Genomic DNA, 21,678 nt, shown 5'->3' on the forward strand with positions numbered 1-21,678 from the left:
CTGTTCCCACAGGGATGCTATAATTACATACGCACATTTGAGCACCCCACGCTAACTGACCCTCTTCCTTGTGCTAGTGCCGGGTGAAACGGCAGCACTGCCGTGTAGATACAACTTAAGCAGGCTGTTTACTCTTAAGTATGCTATCAGTTTCCAGGTGGTACATCCCTGACATGTGAGTTTCGGCTATACATGGCCACCAGGTGGCTAGAAGGATAGGAACTCTTCTTTGTTGGTGCTTCATGAGGTGCAGGGCAATAGGTAAAAGGGAAGAGGGAGCCTGAATTCTAGCCCTGTCTCTGCATCTTCTTGGGCAAGTCATTTTACTTCTTTGCTCTCAGTTTTCTCATCTGTAAAATGGCCCTAGTGTCATCTGTCTTATTAGCCCTGAAAAGAGGGTGTATGTGAAATTATTAATCTATAATTTAGGACATAATCATTATCATCTTCATCATCATTGTTAGCGGGCTAGATTGAGGACAGCCTTAAATGTTAGATAGAGGGCAGGAGGCAGTGATTCTCAGTCTAGCTCAGTACAGCAGTCACTAGCAGGACTCTAGCCAGATGGCCTGGGTTCCAATCCCAGCACTGCCATTTATCAGCCGAGTGGCCCTGTGGAAGTTAAATGAACCTCTCTCTGCATCAATTCCTCCTCTCTACGTTGGGGATAATAGTAGCACCTATGTCACAGGGTTTTTGTGAGAATTTAGAGCTAATTTACAAGTAAAGTTTAGACACACAGTAAATGCCATATAAATATTTGCTATTACTTTTCTATGTATTCTGAATTCAATTAACACGATTATATAAAGCATGGGTTATTTTCAGCAGGTTTTAAATTCTGAGATAAAGAACCTTGCCATTCAAAATCTTTCCTGAGGGACTTCCCTGGCAGTCCAGTGGTTAAGACTTTGCCTTCCAATGCAGGGGGCGTGGGTTCAATCCCTGGTCTGGGAGTTAAGATCCTACAAGCCTCCATGACCAAAAAACTAAAACATAATACAGAAGCAGTATTGTAACAAATTCAATAAAGACTTAAAAAATGGTCCACATCAAAAAAAAAAAAAACCCCAAAAAACAAAGTCTTTCCTGAATGCTTCTTTTCCACTCTCATCTGCTGTATGCTTGGGATTTAAGAAAAAATAAATTTGTTAGGGAAGTAAATCATCTGTCAAAATAAAAGAAGCCAGTAGCCACTCTCTCTAGTGTTTCCCTTGTGAATACAGACTTGATAACATGGGAATTCGAAAAAGGTGGCAGCTTATTTCTTTTCTGAGCCTTTGTTAGGCAAAAAGAAAGTAAGACTAAGGACAGTGGTAATGAAATTGAGGGACTCCAGGCAGCCTTTCATGGAGAAGGATCCTGTGCCCTGCACTTTCCAGGGCCTCCGGAACCTTCCAGGGCCAGTCTTGGGACAGGAAGCCTGGCTGTTGCCTGCCCTAGGACCACGGCTCCTGGGGGGCCCTGCTGGGGGGAGCTTCTTGTTCCACTTCCCCTCAGCTGTGGTCCATTTGTCCTGAGAGACCCTCTGGTGTTCTCCCTCCTGGGCTCAACCCTTATTTCTCTTACAAGGAGGCACGCTGGTGCCAACAAAGGCTGCCCCGGAGTTGAGGAGGACTTCTGCTAGAGGAGAGACTCTGCAGGTGGAAAAAGTCATCTGGACAGTATTCTGCCAATCACCACCAGCAACAAGATGGAATTTCTCTGCGACTCCATCTACATCATCTGTACATTTCTATTTATCCCGCGGCCAAGTTCCCTTGGTGCCCCTTGGATGCCTTCTTTGATTTGCTCTGGGAGCATAAACAAGCTCTTAGAGGAGAGTACAGATCCCTAGAGAGGCTCCTGTGGAGGTCGCCTGGGCCACTCTTGGCAAGAGCCACTGCACAGCACCTGGGCACGTCATTCATTCCACAGTCCTTGTGAATGGCGCACCCTGGAGTTGTGCGATCAGGCACCTCAGCCTCTGGCAAGACAGCAGTCAGCGGGGAGGATCTGTTCCTTTTTTTTTTTAATCTAAAAAGTAGAAGTGCAGTTCAAGTCTCTTATCTGTCAGCTCTAGTTCCATGCCTCCCTAAAGGGGTTTGGAGGACCCCTCCCTGGCTCTGCATTCCCATAGCCCACTCCCCGCAACCAACCAGTCTAAAGAGGTAGACTCCTACAAGAGGGGAAGGGAGGGGTGAGGGGAACACAAGAAAGAAGAAAGAGAAAAGCATTTTAAAATACAGGCTAGGGGCTTCGCTGGTGGTGCAGTGGTTAAGAATCCACCAGCCCACGCAGGGGACAAAGGTTCGAGCCCTGGTCTGGGAAGATCCCACATGCCGCGGAGCAACTAAGCCTATGCGCCACAACTACTGAGCCTGCGCTCTAGAGCCCGCGAGCCACAACTACTGAGGCTGCGTGCCACAACTACTGAAGCCCACGCGCCTAGAGCCTGTGCTCCGCAACAAGAGAAGCCACCACAATGAAAAGCCCGCACACCGCAACGAAGAATAGCCCCCGCTCGCCACAACTAGAAAAAGCCCGCGCACAGCAACGAAGACCCAACGCAGCCAAAAATAAACAAATAAATTAATTAGTTAATTCTAAAAAAATAGGCTAGGAGTGTCAAAGAAGAAGAGGGAAGGGGAGGTAAGAGCAGGTGGTGCCTGAAAGTGCAGAGCTGCATCCAGGACAACCTGCTAGCTTGTCCTCTGTCCTGTACCCCACTGTGTCATTGGGAACTCTGGTGAAAGGTAGTACAAATAATACACATCTCCAATCAAGACAGAACCTCAGCTATCCTACAACTTCACATCTGTGAAATAATGACTATGCAACAAAATTAACGTTTTGTGTATTCTGACTCTATCTCCCCTGCCTTGCTCTAATGCATGAGGAAGCAGCTCAAAGCATGGGACTGAGAAGCAAAAGGGACAGCCACGGAGGTGGGGTGACCAGTCCTGGAAAAACCAAGACTAAGTCTGGGTGTCAGAAGAACTTCAGTGGTCCTCTGGGTTCAGCTCTCTGTGCAGGAGGCCCCAGCACACGATGCCTGAGGTGCGGTCATCCAGCTACTGTGTAGCATTGCCAGCCACAGGGAGCTCACTACCTCACAAGGCAACTTGATCTATTTCTGTGAGGCTCAAATTATTAGAAATTTGTTCCTTATACTGTGTGGCCTCATAATGTCCAAACCTGGGCCTTAGCTTTGCCCTCTGAAGTCACCCAGAGTAAGTATAAATGATCGCGTCCTAAGAGAATTTTTCTAGTATTTGAATATGATAGTGAATTTTCTCGTAACTTCTCTCTTTCAGAACACACGTGCTCTGTTCTTCTGGTTTTGGACCTGTACGTGTAATGGGCAAGAATTCCAAGAACAGTTTTAAACAACCTGACCAAATGGTCCTTACCGATTGAGGAAAGCATTTCCAAAGCGACTAAGCTTTCGAAATGGCTTTTTGGGGTCCACGACTAAAGCGTTCCCTGGGGTGCTGCCCTCAGTCTCCCCATACATCACGGCGATGAAGGAGTCAGTGGTGGGCTCTGGACCAATCCTCATGCCTGGGAAATCTTGCTCCAGTAAGTATCTGGGAGAGGGAGAAAAGAAAAGAAACTTAGCATGTGGTCACAAAGCAAGAGGCCAGAAAGCTTCCTGGGGCTACCAATTTGTAACATAATCATTTGAAAACCTAGAACATAACTCCCAAGAAAAAGAGAATGACTGGCATTGTACTCTTTTGCTAATAATGAATTTTCAAAGCTTAGAATCTACAGACCTATTTTTTCCCCCAGTGTAAGGAGCCTAGTGAAAGAGGCAGACATCTTGCAGACCTGCTGGGCCTTCTCAAAGTGGCCCTTAGCTCAGCACAGCCATCCCCGGTCACAGTTCCATTGGCACAATAGATACTACCCCAGAGAGGAGTACTCAGCCAGCTCCTATGCATCCTGGAAGACCCTGCTCAAGGCCCACCTCCTTTAGGGAAGCGTCCCCGTCCCTCTAGCATGTTGGGGACACCTGCTCTGTGGGCCCCAGGCACCCTGAGCCTGTGGCCATCGTGGTGCTCACTGTGGGTGCTGCACTTCTCTGTTTGTGGGCCTTGAAGGCAGGCCCATATCTATGGCCAGATGTATATTCCCAGGACCCAGCATTATGCCTGCCCACAAAGGGCACCCAGTGTAGTGAATGAAATGATGAACCATCTCCTTCCTGATCACTGGCAGTCAGTGTGGCCCCAAAAGCCTCCCTTGGGCATTTTACAGCTCCCTTGGGATCCTGGAAGTCATGACCATGGAAGATGATTGCCAAAGAATTGAGCAGCGATGCAGACTGCTAAGGGGAGGGCTCGGATTAGATATTACCAGGGTCATCCCTAGCTTTCTGTGCAAATTGGAAAAAGATGCCCCTTCCTCTAGGCAGACCCAGCCCTGTGCCAGGGCTCACAACTTAGTGAGCAGGACTCTCGCTGGATTTTATCCCCATATGCCCCGTTGTCCAGGTGCCCTCATGCAGTTTAACCTGCATACAGTGGCCCTAGCAGATGTCACTGAACATGTTCATCCAGGGGGCTGAGGAGACCAACTGATGTGCTACAGGGCATAGGACTGGCTCAGTGGCATGGCTGGCGTGGGGCAAGGGAGCCAGAGGTAGAGCTATGGGGAAAGTCTGCTCTCTGTGGGAAATGGCTGTGTCCTAACATAGCTCCCCCCCTACCTCCACCAGCACATCATTTAGCTGAAGCCAGTCAGAGCCCCTCCCTTCCTCCCCACCAAGATTTCCTTTCCAGGATGTAGGGACACACTTAGGTATACGTATGCCTATATGGATGGAATGGGATGGGGGATGCAAAGACAACTCCCTCCTTCCTTTGCAACCACGGGGAACATAAGGAGGGAGTATTCTGGAATACTTTTCACTAATCACCAAGCAACAGGTGGAAACGCCAACACCTTCGGAGAACACTTGGCAGGGACAGTGAACGGCAACTGGGGGAGGGGGCGGTGGAAGAGAATGCCTGTTCGAGGTGACAGAGCCTTGTCCCTGCCCTGCCAGGGAGATGATCCTTCACCCTGGGAGGAGGCTCAGGGCAGAAACATGCACAACTTCCTCCAGCTCCCCATTCCTGCAGCTTACAGTCTGTTTGGTCCTGAACCATTTCTTTTGTTTCTAAAATGTCTTGACTGATCCAATTGAAGCCCAGAACCTATGATTTTATTTCCAGGGTTACAGGGAAAGAATGAACTACCAACCATCCAACACCATTTTGCCATTTTTCTAAGAATAAGAAGTTAAGCCACCCTTTAGACTCATTTTTTTCTCTGTAAATAAAACTGAAATGGTTTAGCACTCTTAGCAGGCTGTACTCGAAACGTTTGATCTTTTTATTTTTTAAATCTAAAGTTTCTACATGTCTATGAACTTGTAGAGCACCAGAATAGACACAGCATTTAAATATGTCCCTTAAATTTAGAGTAAATGTGAAAAAAATCAGATAACAGCACCCAGCATTCACCAAGTACAGTCGACCCTTAAACAACATGGGTTTGAACTGCACAGGTCCACTTACGTGTGGATTTTTTTTGGTAGTAAATACTACAGTACTACATGGTCCACAGGTGGTTGAATCTGTGGATGTGGAAGTACTGAGGATACAGAGGAAACGTGGGTACGGAGGGCTAATCATATGCTATATGTGGATTTCTGACTCCTCAGAGGGTTGGCACTCCTAACCTGTGTTGTTCAAAAGTCAACTGTTCTCATTATTTACCTGGTGTAGTACAATACTCTGGTGTAGTACACACTATCTACCTGGTGTATACTAACATTACCCCCATTTTACAGGTGGGAAAACTGAGGCACCAGAGAGGCTAAGCAACGTGCCCAAGGTCACACAGTAAGTGTTTCAGTGGAGATGGAATGCAGGCAGTCAGACTCTAGGTCTTGTGCTCTGTCTCCAGATATGTTTAAACCTGGGCTTCAGCTGGTAGTTTGTTCAGAGATGAGGCGCACAAGGGGAGTTTCAGGGTGCCTCCATAAGGCACTATGGCCCAATTATTTCCTCCAAAGTGAGGGAAAAGAGCTCTCCAAACCGTCCTCCTGCATGGTCCCTGGGCTGCCCTACCAACAAGGGGCCAGCTCTCCCCATTCTCTCTGGAGAAAAGCTGGGGAGAGAAGATGCTATTTTTCAAGACATATTGAAACTTAATTTTTTAAAAATCTCAAAACTTTTTCAGGCACCTAGTAGACTAGTAAATATTCTTAGGAGCAGAAAGGTTCATGTTTATAATCTCTTACGAAATTCCACACAAATCTTAGAAATACTGATAAAAGCTACAGTGAGAGCATCGCACATTCTGTGAAACTCCAGCACTTACAGAGCGTATGCAGAATGTGTGGATTTCACATACACATATGAATTTAGAAATTTAAGTTTTACAGCCACTCTGAGATCTTAAGTCTGAAACCATTCAACAGCAAAGCTAGAAGTCAAGTCCAGATCACACCCATCCCACGTGCAGTTAGATTTCCACACCCCATCGCCTGGATGAGGCAGTGCCAGGAGGCCTGTGGGAGACACCGAGGAAGGGGGACAACTGGGGAGATGTGCCGATGTCAGCAGCCCATGTCACCAGGCTTCCTGCAGCGCACGACTCACAAAAAGGTTAGGTCCAAATGTTGGTGTGAAACCTGACAGGCACTTTCCCATAGAGTCAACGTTAACAGCAATGGCTGGCTTGCCAAGATAGCCAAAAAAGGGGCTTGTTGCTGGTCAAACTCATGAGTGGCCATGCAGGACTGGGAGCCCGGAGCTCCTTCCTCCTGGCCGGAGGCTTTTGCTTTTATACCAGGCTCAGCCCCGTAGCCTTGGGGTCCCACATAGCGCCCAGCTTCTGGGACCCCGAGTAGGACCTGTCAGATACATGAGTTAATACATGACACTCTCAGCTGATTGCCCAGAAGAGTCTTTACATTGGGGGATTGAGGGACTTGCCTGGCGGACCAGTGGTTAGGACTTAGCGCTTTCACTGCCAGGGCCCAGGTTCAGCCTCTGTTCGGGGAACTAAGATCCCACAAGCTGCATGGAGTAGCCAAAAAGACACCCTCCCCAAACGGAAAACAAACGCATTGCGACGCTGGGGGATTGTGAAACTCAGATATACTTCAGTCACACCCCTGGGCAGGCAGGCATGTGTCACATGCGGTGAGGGAACTAAGAACAGCCAGGACCCAGAGTATCTGATGTGAACAAAGTGAGAATGAAGAGATGAGGTTCAAACCCAGCAACCTTGAAAGGAAGAGTCTGAGTGGATCCTGAGGTGTGGTGCACCGAAACGGGTTACCCACCCAGCCACAGGCATGACACTGATCAACTGTGATACTACTTTTTTTTTTTTTGGACACCTCAGAGGCTTTCCCAAAGCTACAAGTTCCAGAGACTTTGTGGTGTTATCTGCAGTAACAGGAATTCAAAGGAACAAGGAAAGACTCCCCTACAGTTCAGAGTCAGCGAGCCCACTGCACGAGCATCCTGTGCGTTGGGCTGGGTTTTGTCCCCGGGTCCACCTCACTCTCCTTTTCCTGTGTACTCAGAGAGGGCTGCTAACTCCAGTGGCGACTGCTCCCAAGAGTCTCCAGCCAAGTCATCAATGAAAAAAGGGGCAGACATTTGGACTCTAAGCAGCTGGACAGAGGGGGTGGTGGGACCTGACACTGCTTTGTCCCTGTCTGCTGAGGGCCACGGTTCGGTTGCATCCAAGTGGCTCCTGGCACCCTGGCTGCTGTGCTCAGCCCAGGTCAAGGAGCTGCTTTCATGCAAGGCTATATGTAGACAGCGTCTTTCTTCTTCCACTGCTTAGGTTAGAAAATTTCTTTTTGACTTCATAGAAAAAATTGTCATTTGTGATGGGACCTAATGAAACTTAAAAGCTTTTGCACAGCTAAGGAAACCATAAACAAGACGAAAAGACAACCCTCAGAATGGGAGAAAATATTTGCAAACGAAGCAACTGACAAAGGATTAATCTCCCAAATATACAAGCAGCTCATGCAGCTCAATATCAAAAAAACAAACAACCCAATCCAAAAATAGGCAGAAGACCCAGACATTTCTCCAAAGAAGATACACAGATTGCCCATAAACACATGAAAGGATGCTCAACATCACTAATCATTAGAGAAATGCAAATCAAAACCACAATGAGGTATCACCTCACACCAGTCAGAATGGCCATTGTCAAAAACTCTACAAACAATAAATGCTGGAGAGGGTGTGGAGAAAAGGGAGCCCTCTTGCACTGTTGGTGGGAATGTAAATTGATACAGCCACTACGGAGAACAGTATGGAGGTTCCTTAAAAAACTAAAAATAGAACTACCATACGACACAGCAATCCCACTACTGGGCATATACCCTGAGAAAGCCATAATTCAGAAAGAGACATATACCACAGTATTCACTGCAGCTCTATTTACAATAGCCAGGACATGGAAGCAACCTGAGTGTCCATCGACAGATGAATGGATAAAAAAGATGTGGCATATACATACAATGGAATATTACCCAGCCATACAAAGAAACGAAATAGAGTTATTTGTAGTGAGGTGGATGGACCTAGAGTCTGTCATACAGAGTGAAGTAAGTCAGACAGAGAAAAACAAATGCCATATGCTAACACACATATATGGAATCTAAAAAAAAAAAAAAAAAGGTTCTGAAGAATCTAGGGGCAGGACAGGCATAAAGATGTAGATGTAGAGAATGGACTTGAGGACATGGGGAGGGGGAAGGGTAAGCTGGGACGAAGTGAGAGAGTGGCATGGACATATATACACTACCAAATGTAAAATAGAGAGCTAGTGGGAAGCAGCTGCATAGCACAGGGAGATCAGCTCGGTGCTCTGTGACCACCTAGAGGGGTGGGATAGGGAGGGTTGGAGGGAGGGAGACGCAAGAGGGAAGAGATATGGGGATATATGTATATGTATAGCTGATTCACTTTGTTATACAGCAGAAACTAACACACCATTGTAAAGCAATTATACTCCAATAAAGATGCTGAAAAAAAAATTGTCATTTGTGACAGGGGAAGAACAAAAATCTTCAAGACCACGAAAAGTCCCTCAACATACCCAAACACCATCCTCTCAAAGACGAGCTTAAGAATAACTAAAAAACAAGCAAACAAACTAGAAGAGGCACATTACTCAATGATAGACATCCAAAATTCCAGCTGCAAACCTCGTCTCCCCTGGGTATTCACCCATGCATTCTGTCTGGGTTTTGTCTGTCACACTTGTGCTTGAAATAATGGAAAAGGCATTAATTATTTTAGTAATATACCTAACGTTTGAGAACTTGTTATGTACTAAAGTCTTTATATGAATAAACTTATTTAATCCTAAGTTCCTTATGGGGTAGGTACTATTTTTACCCCCCATTTTACAGATGAGAAAACAAAGGTTCGAATAGATTAAATCGTTTATTAGAACCTAGGATTTCTATTAGTCCTGTGAGAGCACTACCTGCCCTAAATCAGAGCTTAAGAGGCTATCAACCTCCAACAGGCGTGTTTACAGGAATGGGTTTTGTGAATCACAACAAATACACAAATCTAAGACTTTTTAGTTGGTATTCAATCATTAAGTAAGCACTCTAAAAAGCAATATGGCACATCTATCTGGGGTGTTTTATGAGCATTATTTTTTCAATTCTCAAGCCAGAAATGAGAAAGAGAAATGGCTTGTGTAATGCTAAATGAGATTTTAAAATATTTGTGCATACGATGGCATCTGTGCAGAGAGTTTAGAGGTTTAATTCATTGCTGTGGTTTGGGACATTTTTTAAAAGAGCATTTAACTCCAACGGTCATTTTGTTCCTTTGAGCATTACTAAGGTTTTAAACCACAGAGTTGTGAAAAAAATATCTGAAGTATACAACTTTTGAGTTCAGCAAGAGAAACAGTTTTATTTCCTGATTTTTAAATCCAGGGCTATGAATTTAAATACATTTCAATGTATAATATGTTGGAAGGTTTTACATAATGTATTTTTGATTGATAATACCTGACCCACCATTTCACTAGGAAAGGGACTGAAAAGAAAGTGTTAGTCTTTCAACTCTGATTTGTCCTAAATCTGGAAATGATGTTTTTAAAGCAGTTTCTTTTGTTTATCCTCATGTTTAATAACAAGAAATGGAAATGCCAGAAGAATCAAACATTTATTATCACAAGTCTTATAAAAATGGTCCAGAATATATCATTATTTCCTAGCAATGAGTACCACCACCACCACCACTACCACCACTGCTTGTAGACACCACCAAACAACAGATTATGATGAAATACTAATAATAAAGATAATAAATCTTACAAACAACAGTTTATAAGGCATTTCACACATAGGCTTTATCCTTTCACCCTCCCTGTTGCTGGAGCAGGTATTTTTATCCCTAGCTTATAGAAGAGAAAACTGCACTTATGACAAGTTAAGCAGCTTGCACAGGACCACATTAATACAGGACAATGACTAATTTGAACATTTTGATATGCTTCCATCCAGTCATTTTCTGCAGGTATAATTTTTTCTTTATAAAATTGGGATCAAAGCATTTAAACAATTTTGCATCTAGACTTTTCACCATTAGTTTTTCCTCATACAATTAAAAATTATTTGAAAACACAAGTTTTAATGGCTGCATACTATTCTGAGGTGAGTATGCATCAGTTTAGCCTGCCATTTCCTTTCTGTTGGGCATTGAAATAGCTTCCCGTTTCTTGCTATTAAAAATAATGCTGATAGCAAACAAACTTATGGTTACCAAAGGGGAAAGGGCAGGGGGGAGGGTAAATTGGGAGCCTGGGATTAACAGATACACAGTACTATATATAAAATAGATAAGGACCTACAGTACAGCACAGGGAACTACAGTCGATATCTTGTATTAACCCATAATGGAAAAGAATCTGGAAAAGAGTTTATATATATATATATATATATATATATATATATATATATATATATATATATCTGAATCACTTTGCTGTACACTAGAAACTAACACAACATTCTACATCAACTATACTTCAAATAAATAAATAATGCTGAGATAAATATCTCTGAGGAAGCATCTACTTTAAAACGTTTTTAGCTTATTTATTTATTTTTATTGAATTATAGTGATTTACAACATTATATTAGTTTCAGGTGTGCAGCACAGTGATCTAGTATTTTTACATATTATATTCCATTAAAAGTTATTACAAGATTACTTTAAATATTTAATCTTCTTTGAGTTATTGAAAAACTAAGTCAGGCCAAGCTTCACTTGCATTTTAAAACTCTATGTCTTCCTTAAGTGTGAAACCTAACTTTTCTTTTCATTTTTGTTTTCCCTTAGTTAAATCATTGACATATTATCACCAGGACTGTTTGTTCAGATGACATCATCCTTGTAACTGCTCTAAGGGAGTGCACCAAGAAAAACTGGAATGGCCTGTTGGACCAAGTATTTGGAACTTGCTGGGTAAAGCCTTTCATACCTCTATTTTTCCAGCTATGAGTGGAATTTAAACTACTTCAGGCTGGGATACGCTGAAGGCACAGTGCTGTCTAACCTATGTCATCATCTGGAGCTGCTCCTCTCCACCTTCCAAGCTGCTCTGGAAGGAGGGTGGAAGAAAGGGAAAGGAAGGAAAGGAGAACAAAGGGAGAGGAAGTTTACAGGAATCAAAAGCAGCATACTTCCGTGGGCAGGCCCCGCACCTGCACACCTGCTATCAAGGGGAAATGGCCAGCACATGCTGAAGAAAGAGACAGCAAGCATCCAAACCAAAAACAGCCCTCGCGCAAAAATATATTAAACCCCCCACAAGCTATTCAGGGATGCTCCCTCATATAACTAGCCCTCCAAGACTACGGTAAATAATTGTTTCTCCTAAACTCACAGAGTAAGAGAAATAAAAGCAAAATGAAGAAGCAGAGGAACCACGCCCAGTTAAAAGACCAAGAGAATTTCCCTGAAGGAACAAACAATGAAACAGACCTTTTCAGTCTAATAGACACTGAGTTCAAAAAGGAAGCAATGAAAATACTGAAGGAATTAAGAAAGGCTATCGACAAAAATGCAGATTACTGTAAAAAGGAACTAGAAAGTAAAAGGAGGAGCCAAGAAAAATTAGAAAATTAATTTGCTGAGATGAAAGCTGAGCTAAAGGCATTGAATAGCAGAATGAATAATGCAGAAGAAAGGACAAGTGATCTGGAAGACAGAATAATGGAAACTACCCAATCAAAACAGCAGACAAAAAGCAGAATTTAAAAAAAAAATAAAAGAAAGAAATGAAAGCAATACAAGAGACCTATGGGATAATATAAAGTAGGTCAGTCTATGCATAATAGGGATTCCAGAAGGAGAAGAAAGAGAAAAGGGGATCGAAAATGTATTTGAAGAAATTATGGCTGAAAACTTCCCAAATCTAAAGAAGGAAACAGATATCCAGATATAGGAAGCACAGAGGGTCCCAAACAAGATGAACCCGAACAGACCTACACTAAGACATATTATAATAAAAATGGCAAAAATTAAAGATAAAGAGAGGATTCTAATGGCAGCAAGAGAAAAACAAAGAGTTAATTACAAGGGAACACCCATATGGCTATCAGCTGATTTCTCTACAGAAACACTGCAGGCCTGAAGGGAGTGGCAAAACATATTCAAAGTCTTGAAAGGGAAAAACATGTGACCTGGAATACTCCACCCAGCAAGATTATCATTTAAAATAGAAGGAGAAATAAAGAATTTCTCAGACAAGCAAAAACTAAAAGAATACAGCAATACTAAACCTATCCTAAAAGAAATATTGAAAGGTCTTCTCTAAATAGAAAAGGAGCAGGAAGATATAGGAAGGAGGAAATCACAACTGGAAAGTAAATCACTTAAATTAGCCAGTATACAGATCAAAAAGAAAGAAAAAAAAAAAAACCTATTTGTGAAAGCGATGATAAACACAAAGAACATCAAAAGGATAAACATGAAGATGTAAAAAAGGACATCAAAATCATAAAATGTGGGGAAGGAGAGTAAGAAAATGCAGATTTTTTTTTTTTTTTAAGCATGTGTTTGAGCCCATATGACTATCAGTCTAAAGCAAGCAGATAGAGGAAGGGGTTAACATACTTGAAAAACAGGGCAACTACAAATTAAAAACACACAATAGATTCACAAAAAGAAGAGAACACAACCATAAAATAAAAGGAACTAACCACAAAAAGAAAGGAACAAAGAAGAAACAATCAACTGGAAAACAAGGTTTCAAACGGCAATATGTGTGCATCAATAATTACCTTAAATGTCAATGGACTGAATGTGCCAATCAAAAGACATAAAATGGCAGACTGGATTAAAAAAACAAGAGCCTACAATATGCTGCCTGTAAGAGACCCACCCTAGGGCAAAGGGCACACATAGATTGAAAGTGAGGGGATGGAAAAAGATATTTCAGGCAAACAGAAATGACAAGAAAACAGGAGTTGCAATACTCATATCAGAAAACAAAGACTTTAAAACAAAGGCTATAAAGAAAGATAAAGAAGGGCACTATGTAATGATAAAAAGATCAATACAAGAGGATTTTATACTCATCAACATATATGCACGTAATATAGGAGCACCCAAATACATAAAACAAATACTAACAGACATAAATTGATGGGAATACAGTAACAGTAGGAAACTTTAACACCTCACTCACATCAATGGACAGATGTCTACAAGAAAATCAATAAGGCAACAGGGATCCTAAATGATACAATAGAACAGTTAGACTTAACTGATATTTACAGCACATTACGTCCCCAAAAAACAGAATACACATTCTTTTCAAGTGCACATGGAACATTCTCTAGGACTGACCACATACTAAGGCACAAAACTAACCTCAATGAATTTAAGAGTACAGAAATTATTTCAAGCATCTTCTCTGACCACAATGTCCTGAAACTAGGAATCAACCATGGGAAAAGAAATGAGAAAAAAAACGACTACATGGAGACTGAACAACATGTTACTAAAAAAAACAATGGGTCAACGAAGAAATCAAAAAGGAAATTAAAAAAATACCTTGAGACAAATGACAATGAAAACACAGCCATACAAAATCTATGGGATACTGCAAAAGCAGTTCTTAGAGGGAAGTTCACAGTGACACAGGCCTGCCTCACAAAATGAGAAAAATCTCAAATAAACAACCTAAACTACCACCTAAAAGAATTAGAAAAAGAAGAACAAACAAAACCTAAAGTCAGCAGAAGGAAGGAAATAATAAAAATCACGGAAGAAATAAATAAAATTGAGATTTAAAAAACAACAGAAAAAGCCAATAAACCAAGAGCTGGTTCTTTGAAAGGGTAAACAAAATGGATAAACCTCTGGCCAGGCTCACCAAGAAAAGAGAGAGAACCCAAATAAACAAAATAAGAAATGAAAAAGGAGAAATCTTAACTGATACCGGAGAAATACAAAACACCATAAGAGAATACCATGCACAATTATATGCCAACAAATTTGACAGCCTAGAAGAAATGGACAACTTTCTAGAAATATACAGCCCATCAAAAGGGAATCAAGAAGAAATAGATGATTTGAATAGACTGATCACTAAAAGTAAAATCGAATCTGTAATTTAAAAAAAACTCCCTACAAGCAAAAGTCCAAGACCAGGGACTTCCCTGGTGGTGCAGAGGTTAATGATCCACCTGCCAATACATGGGACATGGGTTCAAGCCCTGGTCCAGGAAGATCCCACATGCCGCAGAGCAACTAAGCCTGTGCACCACAACTACTGGGCCTGTGCTCTAGAGCCCACGTGCCACAACTACTGAAGCCCATGTGCCTAGAGCCTATGCTCCACAACAAGAGAAGCCACCACAATAAGAAGCCCACACACTGCAATAAAGAGTAGCCCCCACTCACCACAACTACAGAAAGCCTGTGTGTAGCAACAAAGACCCAACACAGCCAAAAATAAATAAATAAATTTATATTTAAAAAAATAGTCCAAGACCAGATGGCTTCATGAACGAATTCTACCAAACACACAAAGAACTTATATTATTTTCAAACTCTTCCAAAAGACTGAAGATGAGGGAACACTCTCAAAGACATTCTATGAAGCCACCATCACCGTGATACCAAAACCAGCAAAGATAACACCAAAAAAGAAAACTACATGCCAATATCTTTGATGAATATAGATGCAAAAATTCTCAACAAAATATTAGCAAAACAAATCCAACAACACATAAAAAAGGTCATACACCACAACCAAGGTGGGATTCATCCCAAGTTCACAAGGATGGCTCAACATACACAAATCAATCAATGTGATACACCACATAAATAAAAGTCAAAAACCACATGATCATCTCAATAGATGCAGAAAAAGCATTTGAAAAAACTCAACATCGATTCATGATAAAAACTCTCACCAAAGTGGGTAAAGAGGGAACACATCTCACATAATAAAAGCCATTTATGACAAACCCACAGCCAATATAATACTCAATGGTGAAAAGCCGAAAGTCTTCCCGCTAAAATCTGAAACAAGACAAGGATGCCCACCCTCACCACTTCTATTTGACATAGTATTGGAAGTCCTAGCCACAACAGTTAGACAAGAAAAAGAAATAAAAGGTATCCGAATTAGAAGGGAAGAGGTGAAATTGTCACTATATGCAGATGACATGATACTGTATATAGAAAACCCTAAGGACTCCACCCAAAAACTACTAGATCTAATAAATGAATTTAGCCAAGTAGCAGGATATACAAGATTAACATTCAGAAATTGACTTCATTTCTTTACACTAACAATGAAATATCAGAAAGGGAATGTAAAAAAACAACACCTTTTAAAATCACACACACACACACACACACACACAATACCTAGGAATAAACCTGACCAAGGAGGTGAAAGACTTATACGCTGAGAACTATAAAACATTAATAAAGGAAATTAAAGAGGATTCAAAGAAATGGAAAGATATACCATGCTCTTGGATTGGAAGAATTAATATTGTTAAAATGGCTATGCTACCCAAAGGAATCTACAGATTTAATGCAATCCTTATCAAATTACCCATGACATTTTTCACAAAACTAGAATAATCAAAAAATTTATATGGAACCATATAAACCATATTGCCAAAGCAATCCTGAGGGGGGGGAGAAAACAAAGCAGGAGGCATAACTCTCCCAGACTTTAGACAATACTACAAAGCTACAATAAACAAAACAGTGCGGTATTGGTACAAAAATAGACATACGGATCAATGGAACAGAATAGAGAGCCCAGAAATAAACCTACACACCTACAGTCAATTAATCTTCAAAAAAGGAGGCAAGAATATAAAATGGGAAAAAGTCTCTTCAGCAAGTGTTGCTGGGAAAGTTGGACAGCTGCTTGTAAATCTGCGAAGTTAGAACACAACCTCACAGCATCCACAAAAATAAACTCAAAATGGCTTATAGACTTAAACATAAGACATGACACCATAAAACTCCTAGAAGAGAGCATAGGCAAAACATTCTCTGACATAAATTGTACCAATGTTTTCTTAGATCAGTCTCCCAAGGCAATAGAAATAAAAACAAAAATAAACAAATGGGACCTAATCAAACTTACAAGCTTTTGCACAACAAAGGAAATCATTAAAACAAAAATGAAAACAAAAAGACAACCTAGGAATGGGAGAAAACATTTGCAAATGATGTGACTGACAAGGGCTTAATCTCCAAAATATACAAACAGCTCGTACAACTCAACAACAAAAAAACACCCAACCCAACTGAAAGATAGGCAGAAGACCTTAACAGACATTTCTCCAAAGAAAACATACAGATGGCCAATAGGCACATGAAAAGATGCTCAACATCACTAATTATTAGAGAAATGCAAATTAAAACTACGATAAGGTATCACCTCACACCAGTCAGAATGGCCATCATTAAAAAGTCTACAAATAACAAAAGCTGGAGAGGGTATGGAGAAAAGGGAACCCTCCTATACTGTTGGTGGGAACGTAAGTTGGTACAGCCACTATGGAAAACAGTATGGCAGTTACTCAAAAAACTAAAAGTAGAATTACCATATGATCTAGCAATCCTACTCCTGGGCATATTCCTGGACAAAATCATAATTCAAAAAGATACATGCACCCCTATGTTAATAGCACCACTATTCACAATAGCCAAAACATGGAAACAACCTATATGTCCATTGACAGATGAATGGATAAAGAAGATATGGTACATATATATAATGGAATACTACTAAGCCATAAAACGAATGAAATAATGCCATTTGCAGCAACATGGATGCAACTAGACATTATTATACTAAGTGAAGTATGTCAGAAAGAGAAAGACAAATACCATATGATATCACTTATATGTGGAATCTAAAATATGGCACAAATGAACTTATCTACAAAAGAGAAATAGACCTACAGACAGAGATCAGACTTGCGGTTGCCAAGGGGGCGGTCGGGTGGGGGGAGAGAGATGGACTGGGAGTTTGGGATTGGTAGATGCAAACTATTACATTTAGAATGGATAAACACCAAGGTCCTACTGTATAGCACAGGGAACTATAACCAATCTCCTGGGATAAACCAAAATGGAAAAGAATATATAGGATTATTCCATAAACAAGGTTAAAAAATAAAAAACCAAAACAAGAATACTTTCAAAACAGATTTTACTTCCAAGTGGATTAAAGAGTTAAATATTTTTAAAAATCTATTTAAAAAAAGAAAATACAGGTGAATATTTTCTAAATCTTAGGATAAACAAGGATCTTCTAGGCATAAGAGAGATAAAAGACATCTTCTATGGAGGAAAAAAACGCTAGATTTGACCACAAATGTTACATATTTCTGCACGTCAAAAATTATCATAAAAATTAAAAAAGCAAACCTCAAACTGGAAAAAAAACTTATAATAACTACGACAAAGGACAGCCATTATTGAGTAAAATATTTAAATATCTGCAAGATAAAGACTAATACTCCAAATGAAAATTGGTCCAAGTTCATATACAATTCACAAAAAAATATAGATGTTGGCTATATATTTTATGAGTTCAGCTTCACTAGATAAAAAAAAGAAACTTTTTCCTATCATATTTATTTGTTTTTAATAGTAATACTTAGTTTTATCAATGGTTTAATGAAATAATAATCCTTATATTAGACTCCCTAATGGGAGTCTAATTTGAAAGAACTTTTCCAAATAGGAATATATATACACACACGTACACTCCTTTGTGTGTGTGTGTGTGTGTATATATATATTTAATATATACAGCATGCATACACACACACACACACACACACACACACACAAAGTACATTTGTCAAGAGTATATATAGGGACTTCCCTGGTGGCGCAGTAGTTAAGAAACCGCCTGCCAATGCAGGGGTCACGGATTCAAGCCCTGGTCTGGGAAGATCCCACATGCTGCAGAGCACCTAAGCCCGTGTGCCACAACTGAGCCTGCACTCTAGAGCCCGCAAGCCACAGCTACTGAGCTTGTGCACAACTACTGAAGCCTGCGTGCCTAGAGCCCATGCTCCACAACAAGAGAAGCCACCACAATGAGAAGCCCTTGCACTGCAACGAAAAGGAGGCCCTGCTCGCTGCAACTAGAGAAAGCCTGTGTGCTGCAACCAAGACCCAATGCAGCCAAAAATAAATAAATAAATTAAATTAATTAGTATAAAAATGAGTATATATAAACTTGAAAAATATTCATAACTTCTGATGCAGTAATTCATGCTCAGACAGCTATTCTAAGAAAAAAGCTAGATATACTAAGATTTATAGCCAAGAGTATTCATTGCAATATTAGGCATAACAGCATAAAATTAAAAACAATGTTCCTATAGAAATTAGTTGTATTTCTTTACAATAGTAATGAAATATCAGAAAGGGAATGTAAAAAAAAAAAAAAAAACCTTTCAAAATTGTGCCCCCCAAAATAAAATACTTAGGAATAAACTGGACCAAGGAGGTGAAAGACATCTGCTGAGAACTACAAAACATTAATAAAGGAAACTGAAGATGATTCAAAGAAATGGAAAGATATACAATGTTCTTGGATTGGAAGAACAAATATTGTTAAAATGACATACTACCCATGCAGATTTAATGTGATCCCTATCAAATTACCCATGACATTTTTCACAGAACTAGAACAAATCCTAAAATTTATATGGAACCATAAAATCAAAGCAATCTTGAATTGCCAAAAACAATCTTGAAGAAAAAGAACAAAGCAGCAGTCATAACCCTCCTAGACTTCAGACAATACTACAAAGCTACAGTAATCAAAACAGCGTGGTATTAGAACAAAAACAGACTTAGGGGTCAATGGAACAGAATAGAGAGCCCAGAAATAAACCCAAACACCTACAGTCAATTAATCTTTGACAAAGGAGGCAAGAATATAAAACGGGAAAAAGACAGTCTCTTCAGCAAGTGCTGTTGGTAAAGTTGGATAGCCGCATGTAAATCTGATGAAGTTAGAACACACCCTCTCACCAAATACAAAAATAAAACTCAAAATGACTTAAAGACTTAAACATAAGACACGACACCATAAAACTCCTAGAAGAGAGCATAGGCAACAATTCTCTGATATAAATTGTACCAGTGTTTTCTTGTGTCAGTCTCCCAAGGCCATAGAAATAAAAACAAAAATAAACAAATGGGACCTAATCAAATTTATAAGCTTTTACACAACAAAGGTAACCATAAAAAAACAAAAAGACAACCTACGGAATGGGAGAAAATATTTCCAAGTGATGCAACTGACAAAGGCTTAATTTCCAAAATATACAAACAGCTCATACGACTCAACAACAAACAACCCAATTGAAAAATGGGCAACACCTAAATAGACATTTCTCCAAAGAAGAAATACAAATGGCCAGTAGGCACATGAAAAGATTCTCAACATCACTAATTATTAGAGAAATGTAAGTCAAAACTACATGAGGTACCACCTCACACCGGTCAGAACGGCCATCATTAAAAACTCTACAAATAACAAATGATGGACAGGATGCTGAGAAAAGGGAACACTTCTACACTGTTCATGGGAATGTAAGTTGGTACAGCCACTGTGGAAAACAGTATGCTGGTTCCTCAGAAAACTAAAAATAGAATTACCATATGATCCAGCAATCCCTCTCCTGGGCATATTCCCAGACAAGACTTTAATCCAAAAAGATACACGCACCCCCATGTTCACAGCACCACTATTCACAATAGCCAAGACACGAAACAACCTAAATGTCCATCGACAGATGAATGGATAAAGAAGATGTGGTACATATATGCAATGGAATACTACTCAGCCAAAATCAAATAATGCTATTTGCAGCAACATGGATGCAGCTAGAGATTATCATACTAAGTGAAGTCAGAGAAAGGCAGATACCATATGATATCACTTATATGTGGAATCTAAAATATGACACAAATGAACCTATCTTCAAAACAGAAAGAGACTCACAGACATAGAGAATGGACTTGTGGCTGCCAAGGGGGAGGGTGTTGGGGAAGGGATGGAGTGGGAGGTTGGGGTTAGCAGATGTAAGGTATTATATGTGGAATGGATAAACAACAAGGTCCTACTGTACAGCACAGAGAACTATATTCAGTATCCTACAATAAACTATAATGGAAAAGAATATAAAAAAGAATGGATATATATGTATAACTGAATCACTTTGCTGTACAGCAGAAATTAACACATTGTAACTGAAATGAAAACTACATTAGAAGGAATTAATAGCAGAATAACTGAGGCAGAAGAACAGATAAGTGACCTGGAAGACACAATGGTGGAACTCACTGCTGCGGAACAGAATAAAGAACAAAGAATGAAAAGAAATGAAGACAGCCTAAGAGACCTCTTGAACAACATTAAACGCAACAACATTCGCATTATAGGGGTCCCAAAATGAGAAGACAGAGAGAAAGAACCTGAGAAAATATTTGAAGAGATTATAGTCAAAAATTTCCATAACATGGGAAAGGAAATAGCCACCCAAGTCCAGGAAGCACAGCGAGTCCCATACAGGATAAACCCAAGGAGAAACACACCGAGACACATAGTAATCAAATTGGCAAAAATTAAAGACAAAGAAAAATTATTGAAAGCAGCAAGGGAAAAATGACAAATAACATACAAGGGAACTCCCATAAGGTTAACAGCTGATTTCTCAGCAGAAACTCTACAAGCCAGAAGGGAGTGGCATGATATACTTAAAATGATGAAAGGGAAGAAGCTACAACCAAGACTACTCTACCCGGCAAGAATCTCATTCAGATTCAACGGAGAAATCAAAAGCGTTACAGACAAGCAAAAGCTAAGAGAATTCAGCACCAGCTCTACAACAAATGCTAAAAGAACTTCTCTAAGTGGGAAACACAAGAGAAGAAAAGGACCTACAAAAACAAACCCAAAACAATTAAGAAAATGGTCATAGGAACATACTTATTGATAATTACCTTAAACGTGAATGGATTAAATGCTCCAAGCAAAAGACACAGGCCTGCTGAATGGATACAAAAACAACACCCATATATGTGCTATCTATAAGAGACTCACTTCAGACCTAGGGACACA

The 21,678-nt window shown here is 40.4% G+C and overlaps 1 protein-coding gene across 1 annotated transcript in view; it reads right to left on the reverse strand.

Moving 5' to 3' along the window:
- The window catches only part of EHD4 (EH domain containing 4), an 86,365-nt gene that overhangs the window by 51,516 nt on the left and 13,171 nt on the right, over positions 1-21,678 (reverse strand). Inside the window, exon 2 of the mRNA XM_082835365.1 lies at positions 3,393-3,569. Within this exon, the coding sequence (XP_082691491.1) occupies positions 3,393-3,569 (177 nt within the window). The remainder of the gene's footprint in view (positions 1-3,392; positions 3,570-21,678) is intronic.

Source organism: Leucopleurus acutus (genome assembly GCF_964270905.1).
Source record: "Leucopleurus acutus genome assembly, chromosome: 1".
Taxonomy (NCBI): Eukaryota; Metazoa; Chordata; class Mammalia; order Artiodactyla; family Delphinidae; genus Leucopleurus; species Leucopleurus acutus.